The sequence below is a fragment of the Ranitomeya imitator genome, chromosome 6 (assembly GCF_032444005.1).
Source record: "Ranitomeya imitator isolate aRanImi1 chromosome 6, aRanImi1.pri, whole genome shotgun sequence".
In the NCBI taxonomy this organism is placed as follows: domain Eukaryota; kingdom Metazoa; phylum Chordata; class Amphibia; order Anura; family Dendrobatidae; genus Ranitomeya; species Ranitomeya imitator.
This window is the reverse complement of record NC_091287.1, coordinates 540843070-540870073: the sequence shown is the minus strand read 5'-3', so window position 1 is coordinate 540870073 and position 27004 is coordinate 540843070. Positions and strand designations below refer to the sequence as shown.

Here is a 27004-nt window from a genome sequence, read left to right as displayed (position 1 = left end):
GAATATAACCACTATAATACTGCCCCTATGTTCAAGAATATAACTACTATAATGGTGGTTATATTCTTGTACATAGGAGCAGTAGTATAGTAGTTATATTCTTGTACATAGGGGGCAGTATTATAGTGGTTATATTCTTGTACATAGGAGCAGTAATATAGTAGTTATATTCTTGTGCATAGGGGCAGTATTATAGTGGTTATATTCTTGTACATAGGAGCAGTATTATAGTAGTTATATTCTTGTACATGGGGCAGTATTATAGTAGTTATATTCTTGTACATATGGGCAGTATTATAGTAGTTATATTCTTGTACATATGGGCAGTATTATAGTAGTTATATTCTTGTACACAGGAGCAGTATAATAGTAGTTATATTCTTGTACATAGGGGCAGTATTATAGTAGTTATATTCTTGTACATAGGGGCAGTATTATAGTAGTTATATTTTTGTACATAGGAGCAGTATTATATTAGTTATATTCTTGTACATAGGGGCAGTATTATAGTAGTTATATTTTTGTACATAGGAGAAGTATTATAGTAGTTATATTCTTGTACATAGGGGCAGTATTATAGTAGTTATATTCTTGTACATAGGAGCAGTATTATAGTAGTTTATATTCTTGTACATAGGGGCAGTATTATAGTAGTTATATTCTTGTACACAGGAGTATTATAGTAGTTATATTTTTGTACATAGGGGCAGTATTATAGTAGTTATATTCTTGTACACAGGAATATTATAGTAGTTATATTCTTGTACATATGGGCAGTATTATAGTGGTTATACTCTTGTACATAGGGGCAGTATTATAGTAGTTATATTCTTGTACATGGGGCTGTATTATAGTAGTTATATTCTTGTACACATGAGCAGTATAATAGTTATATTCTTGTACATAGGGGCAGTATTATAGTAGTTATACTCTTGTACATAGGGGCAGTATTATAGTAGTTATACTCTTGTACTTAGGGGCAGTATTATAGTAGTTATATTCTTGTACATAGGAGCAGTATTAGTAGTTATATTCTTGTACATAGGAGCAGTATTATAGTAGTTATATTCTTGTACATGGGGCTGTATTATAGTAGTTATATTCTTGTACATAGGGGCAGTATTATAGTGGTTATATTCTTGTACATAGGGGCAGTATTATAGTAGTTATACTCTTGTACATAGGGGCAGTATTATAGTAGTTATACTCTTGTACATAGGGGAAGTATTATAGTAGTTATATTCTTGTACATAGGAGCAGTATTAGTAGTTATACTCTTCTACATAGGGGCAGTATTATAGTAGTTATATTCTTGTACATGGGGCTGTATTACTGTATAGTAGTTATATTCTTGTACATAGGAGCAGTATTATAGTAGTTATATTCTTGTACATGGGGCTGTATTATAGTAGTTATATTCTTGTACATAGGGGCAGTATTATAGTAGTTATATTCTTGTACATAGGGGCAGTATTATAGTAGTTATATTCTTGTACATATGGGCAGTATTATAGTAGTTATATTCTTGTACACAGGAGCAGTATAATAGTAGTTATATTCTTGTACATAGGGGCAGTATTATAGTAGTTATATTCTTGTACATAGGGGCAGTATTATAGTAGTTATATTTTTGTACATAGGAGCAGTATTATAGTAGTTATATTCTTTTACATAGGAGTAGTATTATAGTAGTTATATTCTTGTACATAGGGGCAGTATTATAGTAGTTATATTCTTGTACATAGGAGCAGTATTATAGTAGTTATATTCTTGTACACAGGAGTATTATAGTAGTTATATTTTTGTACATAGGGGCAGTATTATAGTAGTTATATTCTTGTACACAGGAATATTATAGTAGTTATATTCTTGTACATAGGGGCAGTATTATAGTAGTTATACTCTTGTACATAGGGGCAGTATTATAGTAGTTATATTCTTGTACATAGGGGCAGTATTATAGTAGTTATATTCTTGTACACAGGAGTATTATAGTAGTTATATTCTTGTACATAGGGGCAGTATTATAGTAGTTATACTCTTGTACATAGGGGCAGTATTATAGTAGTTATACTCTTGTACTTAGGGGCAGTATTATAGTAGTGATACTCTTGTACATAGGGGCAGTATTATAGTAGTTATACTCTTGTACATAGGGGCAGTATTATAGTAGTTATATTCTTGTACATGGGGCTGTATTACTGTATAGTAGTTATATTCTTGTACATAGGAGCAGTATTATAGTAGTTATATTCTTGTACATGGGGCTGTATTATAGTAGTTATATTCTTGTACATAGGAGCAGTATTATAGTAGTTATATTCTTGTACATAGGGGCAGTATTATAGTAGTTATATTCTTGTACATAGGAGCAGTATTATAGTAGTTATATTTTTGTACATAGGGGCAGTATTATAGTAGTTATATTCTTGTACATAGGGGCAGTATTATAGTAGTTATATTCTTGTACATAGGGGCAGTATTATAGAAGTTATATTCTTGTACATAGGAGCAGTATTATAGTAGTTATATTCTTGTACATAGGAGCAGTATTATAATAGTTATATTCTTGTACATGGGGCTGTATTATAGTAGTTATATTCTTGTACATAGGGACAGTATTATAGTAGTTATATTCTTGTACATAGGAGGCAGTATTATAGTAGTTATATTCTTGTACATAGGGGCAGTATTATAGTAGTTATATTCTTGTACATGGGGCTGTATTATAGTAGTTATATTCTTGTACATGGGGCAGTATTATAGTAGTTATATTCTTGTACATAGGAGGCAGTATTATAGTAGTTATATTCTTGTACATAGGAGGCAGTATTATAGTAGTTATATTCTTGTACATGGGGCTGTATTATAGTAGTTATATTCTTGTACATAGGGGCAGTATTATAGTAGTTATATTCTTGTACATAGGAGGCAGTATTATAGTAGTTATATTCTTGTACATGGGGCTGTATTATAGTAGTTATATTCTTGTACATGGGGCAGTATTATAGTAGTTATATTCTTGTACATAGGAGGCAGTATTATAGTAGTTATATTCTTGTACATAGGAGGCAGTATTATAGTAGTTATATTCTTGTACATGGGGCTGTATTATAGTAGTTATATTCTTGTACATAGGGGCAGTATTATAGTAGTTATATTCTTGTACATAGGAGGCAGTATTATAGTAGTTATATTCTTGTACATGGGGCAGTATTATAGTAGTTATATTCTTGTACATGGGGCAGTATTATAGTAGTTATATTCTTGTACATAGGGGCAGTATTATAGTAGTTATATTCTTGTACATAGGGGCAGTATTATTGGCCCATATGAGATGATCAGATCAAAGGCTGTGATAGTTGGAGACCCTTTTGGAGATTTTGCATTGTTATCCAGGAGTTTCAAGTTACGCCAAGGATTCTGAAAGTATGGAGTGTTAAAGGAAGTTGGAAAATGCACCAGCACAATAGAGATCTGACGATTTTGCTTACAATACCCAGATGTGTACAGTCGTGACTAAAAGCTTGGGATTTCAGAACATTTCAGAAGTTTTACACTTTTCTTGACAACTACATCTATTTTATGTAAACTCAGTGTTTCCAGCGCTGACCCTAATTTTTTCAGATTTTTGCCCCGCCAGTTGGATATCTGCTTTGGGACCAAATCCTGACTGGGGACCTCCCATTCTTGTCTCATCAGTTCTTGGAGTTTATCACAATTTTCATGTTCTTCTCGGTTCTTGAGGATCCTCAATGAGATTTGAATCTGGATAGTGGACCCAAAATGTTCAATGAAGACATTGTCTCCGTCATCCTGGAAAAAGCCATAGTCCTCACCAAATTGCTCTTGGATCATGGGAGAAGTTCCTCTTGGAGGAGGTGTAGATCCCATTCTTTAACCATGGCCGTGTCCTTAGGAAATATTGTGAGACCCTCCATGGACGAGAAGCCCCCACACATGAGTGGTCTCAGTAGGCTATACAGCTGGCAAACACAAGACGCATGGCAGCGCTCACCTTTCCTTCTCCCGACAATTAACAGTCCTACAGTGAGGACTGTCGGTCACTGAGTAGGACCGCCCACTGGACTCGTATGCCTAGAAACTGGAGGGATTTCAATGAATAAAATGTGAGTTTTACTGAAACTTTTCCCACAGCTTCAGCTTTGGACTCCTTAGACTTGTTGTCTTCAGGGTCCGTCTCAGAGGAGCACAGCCGTGCCTTTATTTTAGCAACCGGTGGGGGGGGGGGTCTCTGCAATCGGATCCCCCAGGTATGAAAATTTTTCACATCACTGTTCGACATGAAAAAAAGTTTTCTAAACCAGCAGTTTTTCACTTTTCTCAGCGTCTTGTCCACTGTGCCTTTTAAGAAAAAATTCTAAAATAGCATTTATATTTACAATTTTTTTTTTTTTTTTTTTATACCTGATTTGTCATTATAAGTAAGTAAAAACGGAAAATAATTATTCCAAATGGTCACGCTTAACAAGTCTCTATGGAAACGTCCGTCCCTGGAACCAAAGCGCTTTTGAATGGCTTCCCAGCAGCGTTTAGCGCGCACCTGCAGAATAAATACCTGTCAGCCGCACGTCTGAGAAGAAATGACAACTAATGGCGACACTTCACATAATCCGTAAATTGTAGCTGCCAGCCGGCTGCCCGCGCACTGGACGAGTTACGTCCCGAGGGCCCGCCTGCAGTGCTAAATGGTCTGCTCCACGGTGGAGGGGGCTGGTCTGGCCCCAAGGTTGTCAGATGTTGCAGGTCTGCTGGATGTTATCACAGGTTTGCAGACTATCAGGTCGCCATTGTTGCGAAAGAGGTCAATTTGCATTTCTCTCTCACTGCGATTGAATGGTTCCTTTTTGTATCCTTTAGTAGGCAACTCGTCCATTTCTCCTCAGTTCACGATTTTTTTTATGTTTGTAGTAAACCTGTTTTATATAAAAAGATGTAGATGTATCATTCGCATACTTTTATTTTTTTTTATTACTTTTGTTTTTTTCATTGTAATTATTTTTATTGATTATTGTGCTACTTGCCTGATAAAGAAGATTTTCTTTTGTATTGTAGTGTTTTGGTTTTTTTAAAGAATAGAATCCCCCTTTCCCACCATAAAAAAAGTAATATACACACTTTAAGCAGTTATCCAGGACAATTTTTTAATTCATTTTTTTTACAATGTGCCCAACTACCTGCCTGTTGTGCCCAGCACGGCTCTTGCCAGCAATTCAGTGGCTTTACACTGGCATCACGTGGATAGAGCAGCAGCTTCTCTTCTGCTTTGCTGTGTTGATGGGGTGTGACTGCTGATGTCTTGCTGATTGACAGCCATCACACCGCTGCCTAACTGTGGGGACCAGGCTGTCAATCAGCATGACATCATCAGTCGACAGAGCAGCCTCTATTGACGTGGAGCAGCTGAATCGCCGGCAGGAGCAGTCGGTGACCGCTCCTAGTTGGCACCAGGTACAGCAGTTATGTCGTTGCCTCTTTTAGCAACTACCTGCCTGTTAGTTTTTAGGCCTATTGTAATGAAAAAAAAAATCCTGAACAAACGCTGAAAGGCATAAAATAATAAAGCAACATAAGAACAGGTTCTAATTTAAAGGGAACCTGTCACCTCCAAAATCAAAGGTGAGCTAAGACCACCGTCATCAGGGGCTTATCTACAGCATCCTGGAATGCTGTAGATAAGCCCCCGATGTATCCTGAAAGATGAGAAAAAGAGGTTATATTATACTCACCAAGGGGCGGTCCGGGTCCGATTCTGGTCCGATGGGTGTCGCGGTCCGGTCCGGGGCCTCACACCTTCATAGGATGATGTCCTCTTCTTGTAGTAGCCTGATGCTGGTGGGCTTAGCTCAGATATGATTTTGGGGGTGACAGGTTCCCTTTAAAGTATCCTATTGTTTTGTCTATTTCTATGCAGACATTGTGTGTCTATGGTAACAGACTATAAATTCTGTGCACTGTAGTCCTGCCCTCCTGAAGTCTGATATTCTTCCATTTGTCCTCTCAGGTCTTTGTGTCTCTCCCAGTAATACAGGCTGGATGTGAGCTCTGTGTGTCTCTTCCAGTAATATAGGCTGGATGTGAGGTCTGTGTGTCTCTCACAGTAATATAGGTTGGATGTGACGTTTGTGTGTCTCTCCTAGTAATATAGGCTGGATGTAAGCTCTGTGTGTCTCTTCCAGTAATATAGGCTGGATGTGAGGTCTGTGTGTCTCTCACAGTAATATAGGTTGGATGTGACGTTTGTGTGTCTCTCCCAGTAATATAGGCTGGATGTGAGCTCTGTGTGTCTCTCCTTGTGATATAGGCTGGATGTGAGCTCTGTTTCTCTCCCAGTAATATAGTCTGGATGTGAGGTCTGTGTCTCCCAGTAATATAGGCTGGATGTGAGGTCTGTGTCTCTCCCAGTAATATAGGCTAGATGTGAGATCTGTGCATCTCCCAGTAATATAGGCTGGATATGAGGTCTGTGTCTCTCCCAGTAATATAGGCTAGATGTGAGATCTGTGTCTCTCTCCCAGTAATATAGGCTGGATGTGAGGTCTGTGTATCTCCCAGTAATATAGGCTGGATGTGAGGTCTGTGTCTCCCATTAATATAGGCTGGATGTGAGGTCTGTGTATCTCCCAGTAATATAGGTTGCATGTGAGGTCTGTGTATCTCCCAGTAATATAGGCTGGATGTGAGGTCTGTGTGTCTCTCCCAGTAATATAGGCTGGATGTGAGGTCTGTGTGTCTCTCCCAGTAATATAGGCTGGATGTGAGGTCTGTGTCTCCTAGTAATATAGGCTGGATGTGAGGTCTGTGTATCTCCCAGTAATATAGGCTGGATGTGAGGTCTCTGTGTCTCTCCCAGTAATATAGGCTGGATGGGAGGTCTGTGTGTCTCCCCCAGTAATATAGGCTGGATGGGAGGTCTGTGTGTTTGTCCCAGTAATATAGGCTGGATGGGAGGCCTGTGTGTCTCTCCCAGTAATATAGGCTGGATGGGAGGTCTGTGTGTCTCTCCCAGTAATATAGACTGGATGTGAGCTCTGTGTCTCTCTCCCAGTAATATAGGTTGTATACATAATGTAAGCATAATAAAGAATGAGAAAACTCCTATAAAGAGGGTGCCAATTTTGATTTCAGTGTAATACAACTGCATTTGAAGGGTTTCCAACATTTCTGTTCTATGTTATGTTTTTTTTCCCTTAAAAATCTATATTTTTACTTGGTGTAAATGCTGCTGTTCTCCTGAATCCAATGATGTTTTTCTCTTGTTCTTTTTCCTCTCCATTCCTGACATATGGCCTTCTTTTCCCTGTGTATCAATCTAGTATTTTTAAAGGGAACCTGTCACCCCAAAAATGGAAGATGAGCTGCGGCCACCGGCATCAGGGGCTTATCTACAGCATTCTGGATGTATCCTGAAAGATGAGAAAAAGAGGTTAGATTATACTCACCCAGGGGCGGTCCCGGTCCTGGTCCAGTCCGATGGGCCTCCCATCTTCTTACGATGACCTCCTCTTCTTCTCTTCACACTGCGGCTCCGGTGCAGGCGTACTTTATCTCCCTGTTGAGGGCAGAGCAAAGTACTGCAGTGTGCTGGTGCTGGGCCTCTCTGACCTTTCCCGACACCTGCGCACTGAAGTAATTTGCTCTGCCCTCAACAGGACATACAAATTACGCCGGGGCCACGGCAGGAAGACAAGAAGAGGACGTCATCATAAGAAGATGGGAGGCCCCGGACCGGACCGCCCCTGGGTGAGTATAATCTAACCTCTTTTTCTCATCTTTCAGGATACATCGGGGGCTTATCTACAGCTCTACAGAATGCAGTAGATAAGCCCCTGATGCCGGTGACCCCAGCTCATATACGATTTTTGAGGTAACAGATTCCCTTTAACAAGTGGGTGTAGTCTTCAGCTCCCTCGTTGAGGGCCACGCCCATAGTCTTCAGCTCTCGTTGTGGACCACACCCATAGTCTTCAGCTCTTTCGTTGAGGAACACGCCCATAGTCTTCAGCTCTCGTTGTGGACCACACCTATAGTCTTCAGCTCTCTTATTGAGGACCACACCCATAGTTTTCAGCTCTCTCGTTGAGGACCACACCCATAGTCTTCAGCTCTTTCGTTGAGGACCACACCCATAGTCTTCAGCTCTCTCGTTGTGGACCACACCTATAGTCTTCAGCTCTCTCATTGAGGACCACACCCATAGTCTTCAGCTCTCTCGTTGTGGACCACACCTATTGTCTTCAGCTCTCTCATTGAGGACCACACCCATAGTCTTCAGCTGTCGTTGTGGACCACACCTATAGTCTTCAGCTCTCTCGTTGTGGATCACACCTATAGTCTTCAGCTCTCTCATTGAGGACCACCCACATAGTCTTCAGCTCTCGTTGTGGACCACACCTATAGTCTTCAGCTCTCTCATTGAGGACCACACCCATAGTCTTCAGCTCTCTTGTTGAGAACCACACCCATTTGTCCAACAAGGCTTGATTTTTTATACATGGAAGGCAGTATATCTCAGGAACGGAGAAGTGCAGGAATAAAAGAAAAACATCACCGGATTCCGGAGACCAACGACATCATCAAGAACATGACATATTTACGGCAGATGACTGTTCCTCGCTTTACATTCCCTTTTCTCCTTTCAGCCGTTCGGTTGTGCCTTATGCCATTATTCCTGTAATATTCCCGGCTCACTGAAGAGACATTACAACAAAAAGCATCCTAACGAAGAATGCGTGAACTCCGGATCTGGAGAAGTCTCCTCCGAAGCCCTCGTCCTCCAAGGTAAGAGTCTCGAGACTTACAGACACAGCTCTGTCTCCTCTTCAGGAGTAGTCAGCATGTAACTGCTGCAGCCAGTCGGTGGCCCCAGGGATTGACTGCAGCTGACGGAGAAAAGGACAGGGAACCGGATGGGAATACGGTTAGCGGGAGGGGAAGCGGTACGTTATTGCTGGTGCTGCCGAGCAGCCAAAAGTAGATGGTGACCCAACATAATTCAGCGCTTCCTTCGCACCGAAAAGCAGCAGAATTTTGAATGACAGCTCCGACTGAGACCAGAGAAGAAGTAAAGATGTGACCAGATATAGAGGAAGGAGAGTAAAGTAAAGCGCTAACCCAGGCGCGGTAACTGTGTGATCCAGCGCAGCGTGCCCCCGCATGTGTGACCCCACAGGGATCCGGTCTACAGCTTATGATAAGGGGCGATTAAAGGGGGCTTCCTCCAGCCAATTAATAATGCATCAGCCCTGCACTGATTATATATTCGTTATCCCTCCGCCGTCATTACTTTTTTAAAGCTCTCATACTAAATACATGGGTGAAGGTCCGTAGCGGACCTTTATTAAAGGGATCCTTCTTTTCCATATGTATGAGCCTCACATTTAGAGCATGATATTCCTGATTCCAATTGATCCTTCCTTTTGATTTTTAATTTATATATTAACCCCTTAGCAAACGACCAGATTCTAAAAAGCATATTGCACACTTGTTGGTATAAGGTCCCTAATGTATTCACTTTTTCGGGGGCTACTAAAATTTGTTTTTGAGACTTCTCAGGCTGTAATGCTTTTTTTTTTTGCTATTTTTTATGCACTTTTTTCAGGCATTGTGATGCGATTTGGGAGGAGTTTTTTTTTTTTTATACTGTTCACATTTTACAATAAATGACCTAATGAATGAATGGTTCATGTTATTACAGTTGTGTGGATTCCAATTATGGATAGTTTTTTTTTTTTTTTTTCTTTTGTTAAAATGTATATGCAATAAAATTTGTTCTAAAAGGGTTGTCCAGGACTTATACATGGCCGAAAATGTTGGCACCCTTGAAATTGTTCTAGAAAATGAAGTATTTCTCCCAGAAACTTATTCCAATTACACAAGTTTTCTTCTACGCATATATTTCCTTTGTGTGTATTGAGACACCACAATAAAACAGAGAAAAGAAGGCAAATTGGACATAATTTCACACACAACCCCACAAATGGGCCAGATAAAATTGTTGGCACACTCAACTTAATATTTGGTTGCACCCTTTGGAATAAATAACTGCAATCAGTCGCTTCCTATAATCATCAACAAGCTTCTTACACCTCTCAGCTGGAATTTTGTGAATTTCCAGCACTTAATTTCCATCCATTTCCAGGGGCTTCCTGAAGTATGTTTGGGGTCATTGTCCTTCTGGAAGACCCATGACCTAGGACGCAAACCCAGCTTCCTGACACTGGGCACTATTACATTGTGACCCAAAATCCATTGGTAATCTTCAGAATTCACAATGCCTTGCACACAGTCAAGGCACCCAGGGCCAGAGGCGGCAAAACAACCCCAAAACATCTTTGAACCTCCACCATATTTGACTGTAGGTACTGGGTTTTTTTTTTAGGCCTTATTTTCTTTTTCATTGAACAGTAGCATGATATGCTTTACCAACAATCTCTATCTTGGTCTCATCTGTCCACAAGACTATTTCCCAGAAGGATTTTGGCTTGCTCACTGTCACAAAGGAAAAAATACATAGAAAAAGACGTGCTATAGTGGAGATCAACAGGACATTGATTAGATATAGAATATAAATTTTATTGAAGTAAACTGAGCAAGCTTAAACATTAAAAGCAATCAATATGCAGAAAATGCCCACAATGACCAAGGAAAAAGCCAACCCCACGGACAGTAATATTTTTGGCCCCTGATGAGGAAAAAAAAACTCCAAAATCACATCCATATATGCAACAGAGGTCTCTCAGGTCCGTCAAACCTATCGGTGAAAGTGCCTGAAGTCCGTGGGGCTGTGGATGGATATATTTGTGGTAATGCCCTCCATTTTGTGATAGTATGTCACAAAGGAGACTTGCGTGCCTTCTCTGCACCACCCTACCCACCATGGTCACTGTGCATGGTCTCCTCGCATCAGGTCGGTTCGCTGAGGTTTGCTCCTGCTACTAAAGCATGGTGTTTCCATCTGGGCTTAGGGGGCACGGCCGGTCTACGCAGGAATTTAACTCTGCTGTGTCCTGCAATGGTTTGGTTTCCCGACCAATCCCATATAAGGCAGCCCAAACAGGAAGAAAATAGCAGCACCACACAAGTCTTCCAGATCTGGACCCGTTGAAGCGTATACCACGCGAAACGGCCGTAGTCCATTAAGCTAACCAGTTCGTCTTACAATTATAATGCCCTCTGTAACCATGTCCACAGCACGTTGTTAAAATAAAGGACAAAGTTTTTTTTTTTACTGGAAGACTTGTGCGGTGCTGCTATTTTCTTCCTGTTTGGAAGAAGCAAGCACGCCTTATTTCAGTGGATTACCGTTTGATGGGGTAGTCGACTCAGCTCATCCTACTGGACTCTGCTAAGACTGCTCAAACAGTGAGTACTCACCTGTTTTAGTTCCATTCAGCTTTTTTCTTGTTTTTTTTATGGACTCCATAGAAGGCAGCTCCTCCCACCGCCCGTTGCTCTAACGTTTGGTTCCCACCCGGTAGTCCACGTTTACACATGCTTACCTCTGTGTTCTGCTTCTCGTTACCAACCTGGCTAATTTTCCGTACTGTCTGACCTCTCAGTTCCTAACCATGGCTATTCATACTGACCCTTTGCTGCTTCCCCGACCTCAGCCCCGCCTGACTACGTTTTGTCTTTTCCTTCCTTTACCTCGTTCCTCTGAGCCTCCGGCCAGCTGCTGGGGACCCTGGCACTGCCCTGGAGTCAAAACTGATGACTACCTGCTGCCAAACCTCACCTCACCACCAGAGGCTCTAGTGAACACCAGGTAGTCGCTTTGTAACGTCCTTCCAGGGTAAACTCGGCCTGTTGCGAGTCCACACCCACCATCGTTACACCTACTTACAGTTTGGCAGTCTCTGTGTCAGCAGTGGGGTCCTCCTGGGCCTCCTGCCATAGCATTTAATTTCATTCAACCATGGACAGATAGTTCGCACTGAGACAGATGCACCCTGAGCCTGCAGGACAGCTTGAATTTCTTTGGACCTTGATTGGGGCTGCTTATCCACCATCTGGACTACCCTGGGTTGCAACCTTTCATAAATTTTTCTCTGCCGTCCATATCCCTGGAGATTAGCTACAGTGCCATGGGTTGGAATATTCTTGTTTACGTTGCACACTGTGGACAAAGGGTCATCAACATCTCTGGAAATGGACTTGTAACCTTGAGATTTTTGATATTTTTCAACAGTTTTTATTCTCATTTTCATATTGCCCACACCTGTTACTTGCCGCAGGTGAGTTTGAACAAGCATCACAAGCTTTAAAAAAAAAAGTTGTTTACCCATAATTTTGGAAAGCTGCCAACAATTTTGTCTGGTCCATTTTTGGGCGTTTGTGTGAAATTTAAGTCCAATTTGCTATTTTTTCTGTGTGTTTTTTTTGGTTTGTGTTGCTTCAAAACATGCAAAAGAAATAAACCGGTGTATATCAAGACATGTCATTTCAAGAGTGCCAACACTTTTGGCCATGACTGTATATATTATTGACCTTTCCATCGGAGCCTGATGGCCAAAGACCCTTTTATTCTGCATTCCCTATTTAAAGGGGTTTGTCTCTACTATGATGTTGATGATTTACTCCTATGTTCCCCATACACATTAGATAGCTTTGGTCTTAACCAGCCGACAGCCATCTTTCCCGACTCCCCTATGCACAAGAATACTCTGCTCGGGTGATATCTGCCGGCTTGACCATGTATTGGGGACTTTAGGGATCGGTCAGCAATATCAGATCAGTCGTGGATCAACACCCGGCATCCCGACCCATCAGCTGCGGTGGCCAGATGTTAACAATGTATAGAGCTGGACCAGTATGCATTGTTTTGCGGCCAGCTTGTTTCCTTCTACAAGACTATCCTTTTTGATTTTTATTTCCCTCCAAAATGTTGTAGAAAACCTTGGAGAGCAACATATCGCAGTTTTAAAAAAATAATCAAAATCCTAGTTTGTCAAAAGCAACTTCTTGGTGTAGTTTTTGATTGTAAGGCCGGTCGGGATTCGGTTCAGCGGGAGGTCATGGTCTAGAAACAAATCATTTTGGTGCCATCTTGGTGTTTCTTCTTGACTCCAATGACCGAGAGATTGACCTTTTTCCATAACCGGCCCGGTGGCCCAGCTCTTAGATAACTTATCATATTTCTACATCTACAAAGCAGGTGTTAAATATAGGTGTTAAATATAGCTCCCTTCTCCTCTCATTTTGGGGATTGTCTGGGACTATGGCGGCCAACCTTCTTGTCACCGGTAGAGGAGAACAACTTTTTAATAACCTGTTCCTTCCAAGTAAATGAGTTCTCTGGGAATTAATTTCTTCCAGTCTTCATGTCAATTAATCAGTGGACGCTTGCACATTCCACCCGTGATCATCTGGTCTCATTTATTGCGCCTTAATTAAAGTTTTACAGATCTTTAATGTTCTACGTTGTTGTAGGCATCCTCGTGTAAAAGCAATAGCCAGAAACGCTGAGATCCTATTTTTTGGCTTTGTTTTGATTTATGGAGCTTGGACTAAGTTTCTGTGACAAAACTTATAACTTTGTTTCTGCTTACTCTGGAGAGGTTCAGGCCACATTATGTTGTTGGTTTACTTTTATTTTTGGTTTCCTTCCTCTGTTTGATAGACCTGCTTGCGCTGAGCCATCTGCTTTTCGAGTTGCAAGTTCAAGGCTCAGTGGGCATTCCCTGTATAAGTCATCTGTGTCCTCCACGTTCTCTCGTCTCTCCCTGTAACATTTTGACTTGGCTAGTCCAAGTCACGATTTCAGTACGGGCCAACAGATTTTCATACATCAGTGTTGTCGTTGTGTAGATAGGACAAAATCTGATGTAAACGGTACTAAAAGGGGTCAATTCACGTGCACGAAAATCGCTAGATGTACTATTTTATTTTGATTCTTAAGCAAGTCTCACACTCATCTTGGGGACCCATTGCTTGGTGCGGAAAAAAACACTCTGCCCTAAAAAAAAACCGACCATAGTTGAAACTACAAAGTTCAGGAGTAGTTTAAAGGGAATATTCATTTGTTGGGTCAGAAATGTGGAAGTGTCTGCTGGTATTTTAAGATGTGCCTTCTGCCTGATTGTTGGATGGGACGCACCTCCCGGTCTGCCTCTGCATTGGTTTTGGCACACCTCTTGCCTCCTCGTTGGCTGGAATGTGCCCCCTGCATCCTCATTGATTGGGGCTTGCCATTCCGCCTTCTCGTTGGTTGAGGCATGCCACTCCACCATCTCGTTGGTTGAGGCATGCCACTCCACCTTCTCGTTGGTTGAGGCATGCCACTCCACCTTCTCGTTGTTTGGGGCACGCCACTCCACCTTCTCGTTGGTTAGGGTGCCTCACTCTGCCTTCACATTGGTTGGGGTGCACCACTCCGCCTTCTTGTTGGTTGGGCGCCCCACTCCACCTTCACATCGGTTGGGGCATGCCACTCCACTTTCTCATTGGTTGAGGCACTCCACTTTGCCTTCTCGTTGGTTGGGGCGCGCCACTCCTTCTCGTTGGTTAGGGTGGCCACTCCGCCTTCTCTTTGGTTGAGGCGCTCCACTCCGCCTTCTAATTGGTTGGTACACGCCACTCCGCCTTCTCGTTGGTTAGGGTGCGCCACTCCACCTTCTTGTCGGTTAGGGTGCGCTTCCCACCTCATTATTAGTTGAGGCGTGCCTCCTCGTTGATTTTGGGGTGCAGCACCTGCCTCCTTGTTGGTTGTGGCTTGTCTCATCGTTCGTTCAGGCGTTCCTCCCCCACATTACTAAGCCATTAATGAGAAATAAAAGATTACAAAATAAATGCCACACACCTACTAACCAAAAGAGTCTTACACATATCATTTTTTCTGTCTGGAGTTGGATCTATTTGCAGTTTTTTTTTTTTATTCAGCCAATGCTTTTCGAAGACTTTTTCATCAAGACAAGAAAACCAACTTTGTTGGATTTGGATCTATTATATGGTATACCAGCAGCGCAGATTATCTGCAAATCCTCCTTATCTGTGTTTTCCCGGTCTGATGACCTGTTGGACCTGCATCAGCTGTATTTATAAAGGTACCTTCACACATAACGATATCGTTAACGATATCGTTGCTTTTTGTGACGTAGCAACGATATCGTTAAGGAAATCATTATGTGTGACAGCGACCAACGATCAGGCCCCTGCTAGGAGATCGTTGGTCGCTGAGGAAAGTCCAGAACTTTATTTTGTCGCTGGATCTCCCGCTGACATTGCTGGATTGGCGTGTGTGACGCCGATCCAGCGATGTCTTCACTGGTAACCAGGGTAAACATCGGGTTACTAAGCGCAGGGCCGCGCTTAGTAACCCGATGTTTACCATGGTTACCAGCGTAAACGTTAAAAAAAAAAAAACACTACATACTTACCTTCAGCTGTCCCCGGCGCTCTGCTTCTCTGCACTCCTCCTGCATCCTGTGTCAGCGCCGGCCAGCCGGAAAGCACAGCGGTGACGTCACCGCTCTGCTTTCCGGCTGACCGGCGCTGACAGTGCAGAGGAAAGCAGAGCGCCGGAGGACAGACAGCTGAAGGTAAGTATGTAGTGTTTGTTTTTTTAACGTTTACGCTGGTAACCATGGTAAACATCGGGTTACTAAGCGCGGCCCTGCGCTTAGTAACCCGATGTTTACCCTGGTTACCGGGGACCTCGGGATCGTTGGTCGCTGGAGAGCTGTCTGTGTGACAGCTCTCCAGCGACCAAACAGCGACGCTGCAGCGATCGACATCGTTGTCGGTATCGCTGCAGCGTCGCTAAATGTGACGGTACCCTAATTTGGACTCTTCAGCAGATGGGCAACCAATGCAACGACTGGCACAGGGTGGAGGCATCAGTGTAGCTGCTGGACCAAAAAATAATGGCCCTATAGCACTTTTCCAGGCACAATGAGGCTGCTGCATTCAGAATGGATTAGAGAGAGGAGGGTTTAGTAAGAGGGAGACCGGTAAGTAGAGGGTTGCAATAGTCTCCCTCAGATAAAACCCTATTTCTGTGTCTTTTTTTTCCCTCCTAGTTTTTTCCTGTTAAAGAGCCTTTAGACTGAACAATTATTATGAACGAGTGGAGCCATTAACGCTTATTTCCCATAATTGTGCTGTCTAGACAGGTTGCTGATCACCCAAAGCATGAGCAAAACTCTTGTTCGTCGGTTGAAATGATCATGTGGTTTGCACACAAAAAAACAAAAATCGCCATTCTCTGCAGCACATCATCCTATATAAACAGGACCTGTGCTGCCGATGTGCTGTGAATTAATTACTTAGCATTCAGTGCGTATCTGAAAACCTGACACCAAACACCAAAGGGCAGCACGGTGGCTCAGTGGGTAGCACTGTTGCTTTGCAGCGCTGTTGTCCTAGGTTGAAATCCCACCAAGCATGACATCTGCAAGGAATTTGTATGTTCTCCCCATGTTTGTGGGTTTTCTTCCGGGATCTCCATTTTCTTCCCACTCTCTAAAGACATCCTGATTGGGGCTCACAGTCTAGATTCCCTATGTGGACAGTGATGATGATGTCAGTAAAGCAGAATATGATAGCGCTATATATGTTTATGGAAAGACTCAATATTAAGTGTTGATCCTTATTTCTCCAGACATCTGCCCTTATTTCCGGCAGCTGGATATCATCTTCAGCGCCAAATTCTGACTGACCACCCGTTCTCGTCTCATCAGTGCTTGGGATTTATCCCCATTTCTAGGTTTTTCTTTGTCACTTCTTGAGGATTATACATCGGGATCCAAGAAGTATCGTTTCTCCTTGCGGAGAGTGACATGATAAGCATGTCGAGGTGAGGAGACTTAAAGCCGCAATGCTCCTCTGGGAAATATGCAAATTGTCTCTTCAGAGAGGAAGAGGACTAGAACTCTAGTGCCACCTATTGGAAGTAGCAATTCTAACAGTCAATGTCGACCCTTTAACGAGCCTTGTCACATGACGTAGGATAATAGCCAAACCAGAATCTCAATTTGCAGACACTGTGTTTCGGGGTACTGCCCCTCGTCAGTGCAAAGTGGAGATCTGGTTTGGCTGATTGAGAGACAATTTGCATATTTCCCAGAGGAGCATTGCGGCTTTAAGTCTCCTCACCTCGACATGCTTATCATGTCACTCTCCGCAAGGAGAAACGATACTTCTTGGATCCCGGTCAGACGCCTCTCAATCAGCCAAACCAGATCTCCACTTTGCACTGACGAGGGGCAGTACCCCGAAACACAGTGTCTGCAAATTGAGATTCTGGTTTGGCTATTATCCTAAGTCATGTGACAAGGCTCGTTAAAGGGTCGACCTTGACTTGTAGGATTGCTACTTCCAATAGGTGGCACTATAGTTCTAGTCCTCTTCCTCTCTGAAGAGACAATTTGAGGATTATACACAAACTAGATGGTGGCCCGATTCTAACGCATCGGGTATTCTAGAATATGTATGTATATATATATAGCAGCCACATAGTATATAGCACAGGCCACGTAGTATTTAGGAGCCATGTAGTATATAGCAGACAAATACTACGTGGCCTGTGTTATATACTATGTGGCTGCTATATACATACATATTGTAGAATACCCGATGCGTTAATACAGGCCACGCAATATATAACAAGGGCCACGCAGTATATAACATAGCCACGTACTATATAACACAGCCCACGCAGTATATAGCAGCCACGCAGTATATAACACAGGCGACGTAGTATATAACACAGACCAGGCAGTATATAACACTAGCCACGTAATATATAGCACAGCCCACGCAGTATGTAGCAGCCACGTAGTATATAACACTGCCCACGCAGTATATAGCAGCCACGTAGTATATAACACTGCCCACGTAATATATAGCACAGCCCACGGAGTATATAACACTGCCTATGTAGTATATAGCAGCCACACGGTATCTAACAAAGCCCACGTAGTATACAGCAGTGTGGGCACCATATCCCTGTTAAAAAAAAAAATAATTAAAATAAAAAATAGTTATATACTCACCCCTGGGATCCGGCGAAGCTCCGGCGATACGCGCACAGCTGCCGCCATCCTCCGTTGACAGGATGCATTGCGAAATTACCCAGATGACTTAGCAGGCTCGCGAGACCGCTAAGTCTTCTGGGTAATTTCGCAATGCATCGCCGGGAATGGAAGATGGCGGCAGGCGCGTGCGGCTCGGCGGACTACAGAGGGTGAGAATAGCAGGTTTTTGTTTTTTTTTATTATTATTTTTAACATTACATTTTTTTACTATTGATGCCGCATAGGCAGCATCAATAGTAAAAAGTTGGGGACACACAGGGTTAATAGCGGTTACGGAGTGCGTTACCCGCGGCATAATGCGGTCCGTTACCGCCGGCATTAACCCCTTGTGAGCGGTGACTGGAGGAGAGTATGCGGGCGCCGGGCAGTGACTGCGGGGAGTAAGGAGCGGCCATTTTCTTCCGGACTGTGCCCGTCGCTGATTGGTCGCGGCAAAACCGCCGCGACCAAATCAGCGAATTTGATTTCCATGACAGACAGAGGCCGCGACCAATGAATATCCGTGACAGAAAGAAGGACAGACAGAAAGACGGAAGTGACCCTTAGACAATTATATAGTAGATTCTCCGTGGATTTGATAACTAAGCAGTGTCTTGGCCAAGGACCCACAGTTTCACTGAGCTCCTTAGTTATCACTTTTGCCATCTCGCATGCTTTCCATCATGCTGGAAAAAACAAAGTTCATCTGCAAATTGCTCCTGGATGGTGGCAGAAGTTGCTCTTGGAGGAGGTCTAGGTCCCATTCTTTATTCACAGCCGTGTTCTTAGGCAAAATTGTGTATGAGCCCCTCCATGGATGAAAAGCCCCCATACACGAGTGGTCTCAGGAGGCTTTAGTGCTGGCAGACACAGGACTCATGATAGCGTCGCCTTTTCTTCTCCGAACAATCAATTTTGCAGATGTTCCAAAGTGTCTGAAAGGGCTTCATCAGAGACTATGACTTTACCCCGTCCTCTGCACAATGTGAGTCTGTCGTTTCTGATATTTTCTTGGCATTTTTGCTGCTCTTGTTGCCACCAGGCCATCTCTAAAAGTCTTTGCCTTATTGACACCTGCCTGCTGCCATCTCTGAACAAGCTCTGCACTGATGTTGAACCGATCTTGTAGCCTATTCTTCTTCACGAGACTGTCCTGGAGCTTTCTGGTCTTTTCTTGGTTTCTCTGAAGACTCCTTTACCGCAATTGAACTTCGCTCTTTGAACGTGGTTTTTGTGATGAAGTTAAATTTTCTTGTTTTACGATTTTTTGTTTTTTTGGCATTTCACCTGATCTTTCATAACGACATACAGTTATTGCAAATTGCCACTATTAAAACAGAAGCAGCAAACCTCCTGAAAGCCAAAATTTGTATCTGTCTCCAAATTTTGGGCCACAACTGTAGACAACTTGAAAACTGTAGGACACACTAAATACAAGCCAGGAAATATTTGAAAGGCTTTTACGTTGTTGCTTGAGGAATGGGGTTGGCTGATTTCGGTAGGTCGTGCCTGCCAACTTATACGTATGGAGTCTCCCGACACTTTGCCCAAGGAGGGGAAAAGCATCAAGGATTTTGAACTTCTGATCCCAATCTTTTTGTTTTTTTCATGAAACCGAGGTGTTAACAAATGAAAACACAAGCACACTCATCCGCACGGACCGTGCATGTCTATAAGGGGGTTGCGAAAACCAGCTGTTGACCCCATGAGCATTCAGATGATGGCTATTGAAGGTGTGTGGCTCTCTTAATCCACAGTGTTTTGATCCAAGACTAGAGAAGCAAACTGGAACGTTGCCCGGGAAAAAAAACAGTTTTAACTACTATTCTACCATATTTTTGCATTCTATAATATGAAAATAACGCAGCCTTCATTTCTGATACCCATTTTATGGTGTCTGGAGCTGAGGACCCGGCCTCTGCTCAATCTTTATGACTTCTGGGACTTTAAATGGCCTAAACCCTCACACAAATTAGATTTTCTCCTGCCCGTCGGCAGCTCATTTCAATGGCCTTTTTTCAATGAGCACATCTGAAAATTAGACTCGGAGGGAATACATTTATTAATAATGGCTGGCATTACAGATATTATCTACGGCTATTACCTATCCTCCTTGCCAGCGTGGAAGCGCAAAATTACAGTTTCGTTAGACTCACTGTGGAGGAGCCGTTCTCATTCACCCTAGAGGAGGGGATAAAACTACATTGAGATCTACACGTTTGTTTTTATTTTTGAATTCCGCCTGTCTTAAGAATTTTCATGGCGCCCTAGATAGTGATGAACCCTTACAAGACAAATCAGATTAATGTATTTCTTAATATTCCCCCATTAAAAAGGCTTCTTTCACACTTCCTGATATTTCCGGTATTGGAAAAACCAGAAATGGACATATATGTGTACGTGTGTTTAATACGTGTGGCATACTTGTGGCAACCGCATGCCGCATCAATATCACATGTACAGGCACGTGGGATTCAGTGGTACAGTTCGCGCTGGTGTCCGACGCCGGGTGCTGAAGAAAACTCACATTGCTGAGAATGTTGAGTTGTATTCAACTGATAAAGGTGAAGCAGGCAGTGCCTGATGGGAGTATTCATCGGCGCCGCCTGCGTAATAAATACATTTTTTTAATAAAGTGACGTGGGGTTCCCCTGTACTTTTGATAACCAGTTAGTCAAAACTGACAGCTGCGGGCTGCAAACCTCAGCTGTCAGCTTTAGCAAGGCTGGTTATAATGGAAAAAGGGGACCCATGCTGTTTTTTTTGTTTTAAATTAATTAAATTAAAAAAATGTCGTGGGTTCTCCCCCATTTTTTTTTACAACCAGTCAAGCTAAAGCAGACAACTGGGGGGCTGGTATGCTCAAGCTGGTAAGGAGGCCATGGATATTGCCCCCTCACCCCAGCCTAAAAATAGCAGCCTGGCTCTTCCCACCAGTTTTGCCTGACTGGTTAACAAAAATATAGGGGAACCCCACATTATTCTTTATTTCATTTATTTGTAGTGCAGGCGGCAACTGATGAATACTGTCATAAACCACCTCCTGCTCTTGCTGTTATCAGTTGAATACAACTCTCAACGATGCAAATTGTTTTCAGCACCTGGCACTGGGGATCAGCGCTAACAGTACCGCTGATTCCTAGGCACCGATTTTAGTGAAATCCAATTGCCAAAATGGGGACATTTTCACTTCTTAAAATCTTAATAAAGAACATTGGTTGTCCATGTAACCCCCATACCAAGCAGAAGGAAAGAATAAATCTCCACTGTTCTGTTTTATTAACCTCTTTCTGACCTCGGACGGATAGTACGTCCGAGGTCAGATACCGCACTTTGATGCAGGGCTCCGGCGGTGAGCCCGCATCAAAGCCGGGACATGTCAGCTGTTTTGAACAGCTGACATGTGCCCGCAATAGCGGCTGGTGAAATCGCGATTCACCCGCCACTATTAACCAGTTAAATGCTGCTGTCAAACGCTGACAGCGGCATTTAACCGGCGCTTACGGCCGGGCGGCCGGAAATGAGCGCATCGCCGACCCTTGTCACATGATCGGGGGTCAGCGATGCGTCAGAATGGTAACCATAGAGGTCCTTGAGACCTCTATGGTTATGGAGGCCGGCCTGCTGTGAGCGCCACCTGTGGTCGGCGCTCATAGCACACCTGCATTTCTGCTGCATAGCAGCGATCTGATGATCGCTGCTATGTAGCAGAGCCGATCGAGTGGTGCCAGCATCTAGCCTCCTATGAAGGCTAAAGAAGCATGGCAAAAGTTTAAATAAAAAAAAAGTTAAAAAAAATAAATAAATAAAAGTTTAAATCACCCCCCTTTAGCCCCATTCAAAATAAATCAATAAAAAAAATCAAACCTACACATATTTGGTATTGCCGCGTTCAGAATTGCCCGATCTATCAATTAAAAAAAGGATTAACCTGATCGCTAAACTGCGTAGCGAGATAAAAATTCGAAGCGCCAGAATTAAGTTTTTTGAGTCGCCGTGACATTGCATTAAAGTGCAATAACGGGCGATCAAAAGAACGTATCTGCACCAAAATGCTATCATTAAAAACGCCAGCTCAGCACGCAAAAAATAAGCCCCCACCCGATCCCAGATCATGAAAAATGGAGACGCTACTGGTATCGGAAAACGGCAAAAAAAAATTTTTTTTTTTTTTTTTTAAGCAAAGTTTGGAATTTTTTTTCACCACTTAGATAATAGTTAACCTAGAGATGTTTGGTGTCTATGAACTCGTACTGACCTGGAGAATCATAATGGCAGCTCAGTTTTAGCATTTAGTGAACCTAGTAAAAAAGCCAATCAAAAAACACGTTTTGGATTGCACAGTTTTTGCAATTTTACCGCACTTGGAATTTTTTTCCCATTTTCTGGTACACACATGCTAAAACCAATGATGTCGTTCAAAAGTTCAACTTGTTTCGCAAAAAATAAGCCCTCGCATCGCCATATTGACGGAAAAATAAAAAAAGTTGTGGCTCTGGGAAGAAAGGGAGCAAAAAACGAACATGAAAAAACGGAAAATCCCAAGGTCGTGAAGGGGTTAACCCCTTTACCCCCAAGGGTGGTTGCACGTCAATGACCAGGCCAATTTTTACAATTCTGACCACTGTCCCTTTATGAGGTTATAACTCCGAAACGCTTCAACGGATCCTGGTGATTCTGACATTGTTTTCTCGTGACATATTGTACTTCATGATAGTGGTAAAATTTCTTTGATAGTACCTGCGTTTATTTGTGAAAAAAACGGAAATTTGGCGAAAATTTTGAAAATTTCGCAATTTTCAAACTTTGAATTTTTATGCAATTAAATCACAGAGATATGTCACACAAAATACTTAATAAGTAACATTTCCCACATGTCTCCTTTACATCAGCATAATTTTGGAACCAATTTTTTTTTTGTTAGGGAGTTATAAGGGTTAAAAGTTGACCAGCAATTTCTCACTTTTACAACACCATTTTTTTTAGGGACCACGTCTCATTTGAAGTCATTTTGAGGGGTCTATATGATAGAAAATGCCCAAGTGTGACATCATTCTAAAAACTGCACCCCTCAAGGTGCTCAAAACCACATTCAAGAAGTTTATTAACCCTTCAGGTGTTTAATAGGAATTTTTGGAATGTTTAAATAAAAATGAACATTTAACTTTTTTACACAAAAAATTTACTTCAGCTCCAATTTGTTTTATTTTACCAAGGGTAACAGGAGAAAATGGACCCCAAAAGTTGTTGTCCAATTTGTCCTGAGTACGCTGATACCCCATATGTGGCAGTAAACCACTGTTTGGGCGCATGGGAGAGCTCGGAAGGGAAGGAGCGCCGTTTGACTTTTCAATGCAAAATTGGCAGGAATTGAGATGGGACGCCATGTTGCGTATGGAGAGCCACTGATGTGCCTAAACATTGAAACCCCCCACAAGTGACACCATTTTGGAAAGTAGACCCCCTAAGGAACTTATCTGGATGTGTGGTGAGCACTTTGACCCACCAAGGGCTTCACAGAAGTTTATAATGCAGAGCCATAAAAATAAAACAAAATTTTTTTCCCACAAAAATTATTTTTTAGCCCCCAGTTTTGTATTTTCCCTAGGGTAACAGGAGAAATTGGACCCCAAAAGTTGTTGTCCAATTTGTCCTGAGTACGCTGATACCCCATATGTGGGGGGGAACCACCGTTTGGGCGCATGGGAGGGCTCGGAAGGGAAGGAGCGCCATTTGGAATGCAGACTTAGATGGAATGGTCTGCAGGCGTCACATTGCGTTTGCAGAGCCCCTAATGTACCTAAACAGTAGAAACCCCCCACAAGTGACACCATTTTGGAAAGTAGACCCCCTAAGGAACTCATCTTGATGTGTTGTGAGAGCTTTGAACCCCCAAGTATTTCACTACAGTTTATAACGCAGAGCCGTGCAAATAAAAAATATTTTTTTTTTTCCACAAAAATTATATTTTAGCCCCCAGTTTTGTATTTTTCCAAGGTTAGCAGGAGAAATTGGACCCTAAATGTTGTTGTCCAATTTGTCCTGAGTACGCTGATACCCGATATGTGGGGGGGAACCACCGTTTGGGCGCATGGGAGGGCTCGGAAGGGAAGGAGCATCATTTGGAATGCAGACTTAGATGGATTGGTCTGCAGGCGTCACATTGCGTTTGCAGAGCCCCTAATGTACCTAAACAGTAGAAACCCCCCACAAGTGACCCCATATTGGAAACTAGACCCCTCAATGAACTTATCTAGATGTGTTGTGAGAACTTTGAACCCCCAAGTGTTTCACTACAGTTTATAACGCAGAGCCGTGAAAATAAAAAATCTTTTTGTTTTCCCACAAAAATTATTTTTTAGCCCCCAGTTTTGTATTTTCCCAAGGGTAACAGGAGAAATTGGTCCACAAAAGTTGTTGTCCAATTTGTCCTGAGTACGCTGATACCCCATATGTGAGGGTAAACCCCTGTTTGGGCACACAGGAGAGCTCGGAAGGGAAGGAGCACTGTTTTACTTTTTCAACGCAGAATTGGCTGGAATTGAGATCGGACGCCATGTCGTGTTTGGAGAGCCCCTGATGTGCCGAAACAGTGGAAACCCCCCAATTATAACTGAAACCCTAATCTAAACACACCCCTAACCCTAATTCCAACGGTAACCCTAACCACACCTCTAACCCTGACACACCCCTAACCCTAATCCCAACCCTATTCCCAACTGTAAATGTAATCTAACCCTAACCCTAACTTTAGCCCCAACCCTAACTGTAGCCCCAACCCTAACCCTAGCCCTAACCCTAGCCCTAACCCTAGCCCTAACCCTAGCCCTAACCCTAGCCCTAACCCTAACCCTAGCCCTAACCCTAGCCCTAACCCTAGCCCTAACCCTAACCCTAGCCCTAGCCCTAACCCTAGCCCTAATGGGAAAATGGAAATAAATACATTTTTTTTTTTTTTTTTCCCTAACTAAGGGGGTGATGAAGGGGGGTTTGATTTACTTTTATAGTGAGTTTTTTAGCTGATTTTTATGATTGGCAGCTGTCACACACTGAAAGACCCTTTTTATTGCAAAAAATATTTTTTGCAATACCACATTTTGAGAGCTATAATTTTTCCATATTTTGGTCCACAGAGTCATGTGAGGTCTTGTTTTTTGCGGGACGAGTTGACGTTTTTATTGAAAACATTTTCGGGCACGTGACATTTTTTGATCGCTTTTTATTCCGATTTTTGTGAGGAAGAATGACCAAAAACCAGCTATTCATGAATTTCTTTTGGGGGAGGCGTTTATACCGTTCCGCGTTTGGTAAAATTGATAAATCAGTTTTATTCTTCGGGTCAGTACGATTACAGCGACACCTCATTTATATCATTTTTTTATGGTTTGGCGCTTTTATACGATAAAAACTATTTTACAGAAAAAATTATTATTTTTGCATCGCTTTATTCTCAGGACTATAACTTTTTTATTTTTTTGCTGATGATGCTGTATGGCGGCTGGTTTTTTGCGGGACAATATGACGCTTTCAGCGGTACCATGGTTATTTATATCTGTCCTTTTGATCGCGTGTTATTCCACTTTTTGTTCGGCGGTATGATAATAAAGCGTTGTTTTTTGCCTCGTTTTTTTTTTTTTTTTTTTTCTTACGGTGTTTACTGAAGGGGTTAACTAGTGGGACAGTTTTATAGGTCGGGTCGTTACGGACGCGGCGATACTAAATATGTGTACTTTTATTGGGTTTTTTTTTTATTTAGATGAAGAAATGTATTTATGGGAATAATAATTTTTTTTTTTCATTATTTTGGAATATTTTTTTTTATTTTTTTTACACATTTGGAAAATTTTTTTTTTACTTTGTCCCAGGGGGGGACATCACAGATCAGTGATCTGACAGTTTGCACAGCACTCTGTCAGATCACTGATCTGACTAGCAGAGCTGCAGCCTTCACAGTGCCTGCTCTGAGCAGGCTCTGTGAAGCCACCTCCCTCCCTGCAGGACACGGATCCGCGGCCATCTTGGATCCGGGGCTGGAGGGAGCAGGGAGGGAGGTGAGACCCTCGCAGCAACGCGATCACATCACGTTGCTCCGGGGGTCTCAGGGAAGCCCGCAGGGAGCCTCCTCCCTGCGCGGTGCTTCCCTGCACCGCCGGCACATCGTGATCATCTTTGATCGCGGTGTGCCAGGGGTTAATGTGCCGGGGGCGGTCCGTGACCGCTCCTGGCACATAGTGCCGGATGTCAGCTGCGATAAGCAGCTGACACCCGGCCGAGCTCCACCCGTGAGCGCGGCCGATCGGCTATGACGTACTATCCCGTCCAGGGTCAGATAAGCCCAGGGCACCTCGACGGGATAGTACGTCTAAGGTCACAGAGGGGTTAAAAATTAAAAAGATTGAATATATATAGTATGTGTCCTGAGAGCGTTTCTATTTGTGCTGTGCTGTTGACTGGTTTCTTCTCCTTCCTTTTTTTCTGGAAGCCTTCCTTTTTCTCTGCAGACCTTCCTGTTCTCTGGAGACCTTCCCTTTTCTCTGCAGGCCTTTCATTTTCTCTGCAGGCCTTCCTTTTACTCTGCAGACTTACCTTTTACTCTGCAGACCTTCCTTTTACTCTGAAGACCTTCCTTTTACTCTGAAGACCTTCCTTTTACTCTGAAGACCCTCCTTTTACTCTGCAGACCTGCCTTTTACTCTGCAGACCTTCCTTTTACTCTGCAGACCTTCCTTTTACTCTGCAGACCTTTCTTTTACTCTGGAGACCTTCCTTTTACTCTGGAGACCTTCCTTTTACTCTGCAGACCTTCCTTTTACTCTGCAGACCTTCCTTTTACTCTGCAGACCTTCCTTTTACTCTGGAGACCTTCCTTTTACTCTGGAGACCTTCCTTTTACTCTGGAGACCTTCCTTTTACTCTGGAGACCTTCCTTTTACTCTGCAGACCTTCCTTTTACTCTGCAGACCTTCCTT

At 42.8% G+C, this 27004-nt stretch overlaps 1 protein-coding gene across 1 annotated transcript in view; it reads left to right on the top strand.

Annotated features, from left to right (window-relative positions):
• Window positions 1-27004, top strand: part of ZFAT (zinc finger and AT-hook domain containing) — a 206373-nt gene that overhangs the window by 136623 nt on the left and 42746 nt on the right. Inside the window, exon 13 of the mRNA XM_069731946.1 lies at window positions 8664-8802. Coding sequence (XP_069588047.1) covers window positions 8664-8802 — 139 coding nt within the window. The remainder of the gene's footprint in view (window positions 1-8663; window positions 8803-27004) is intronic.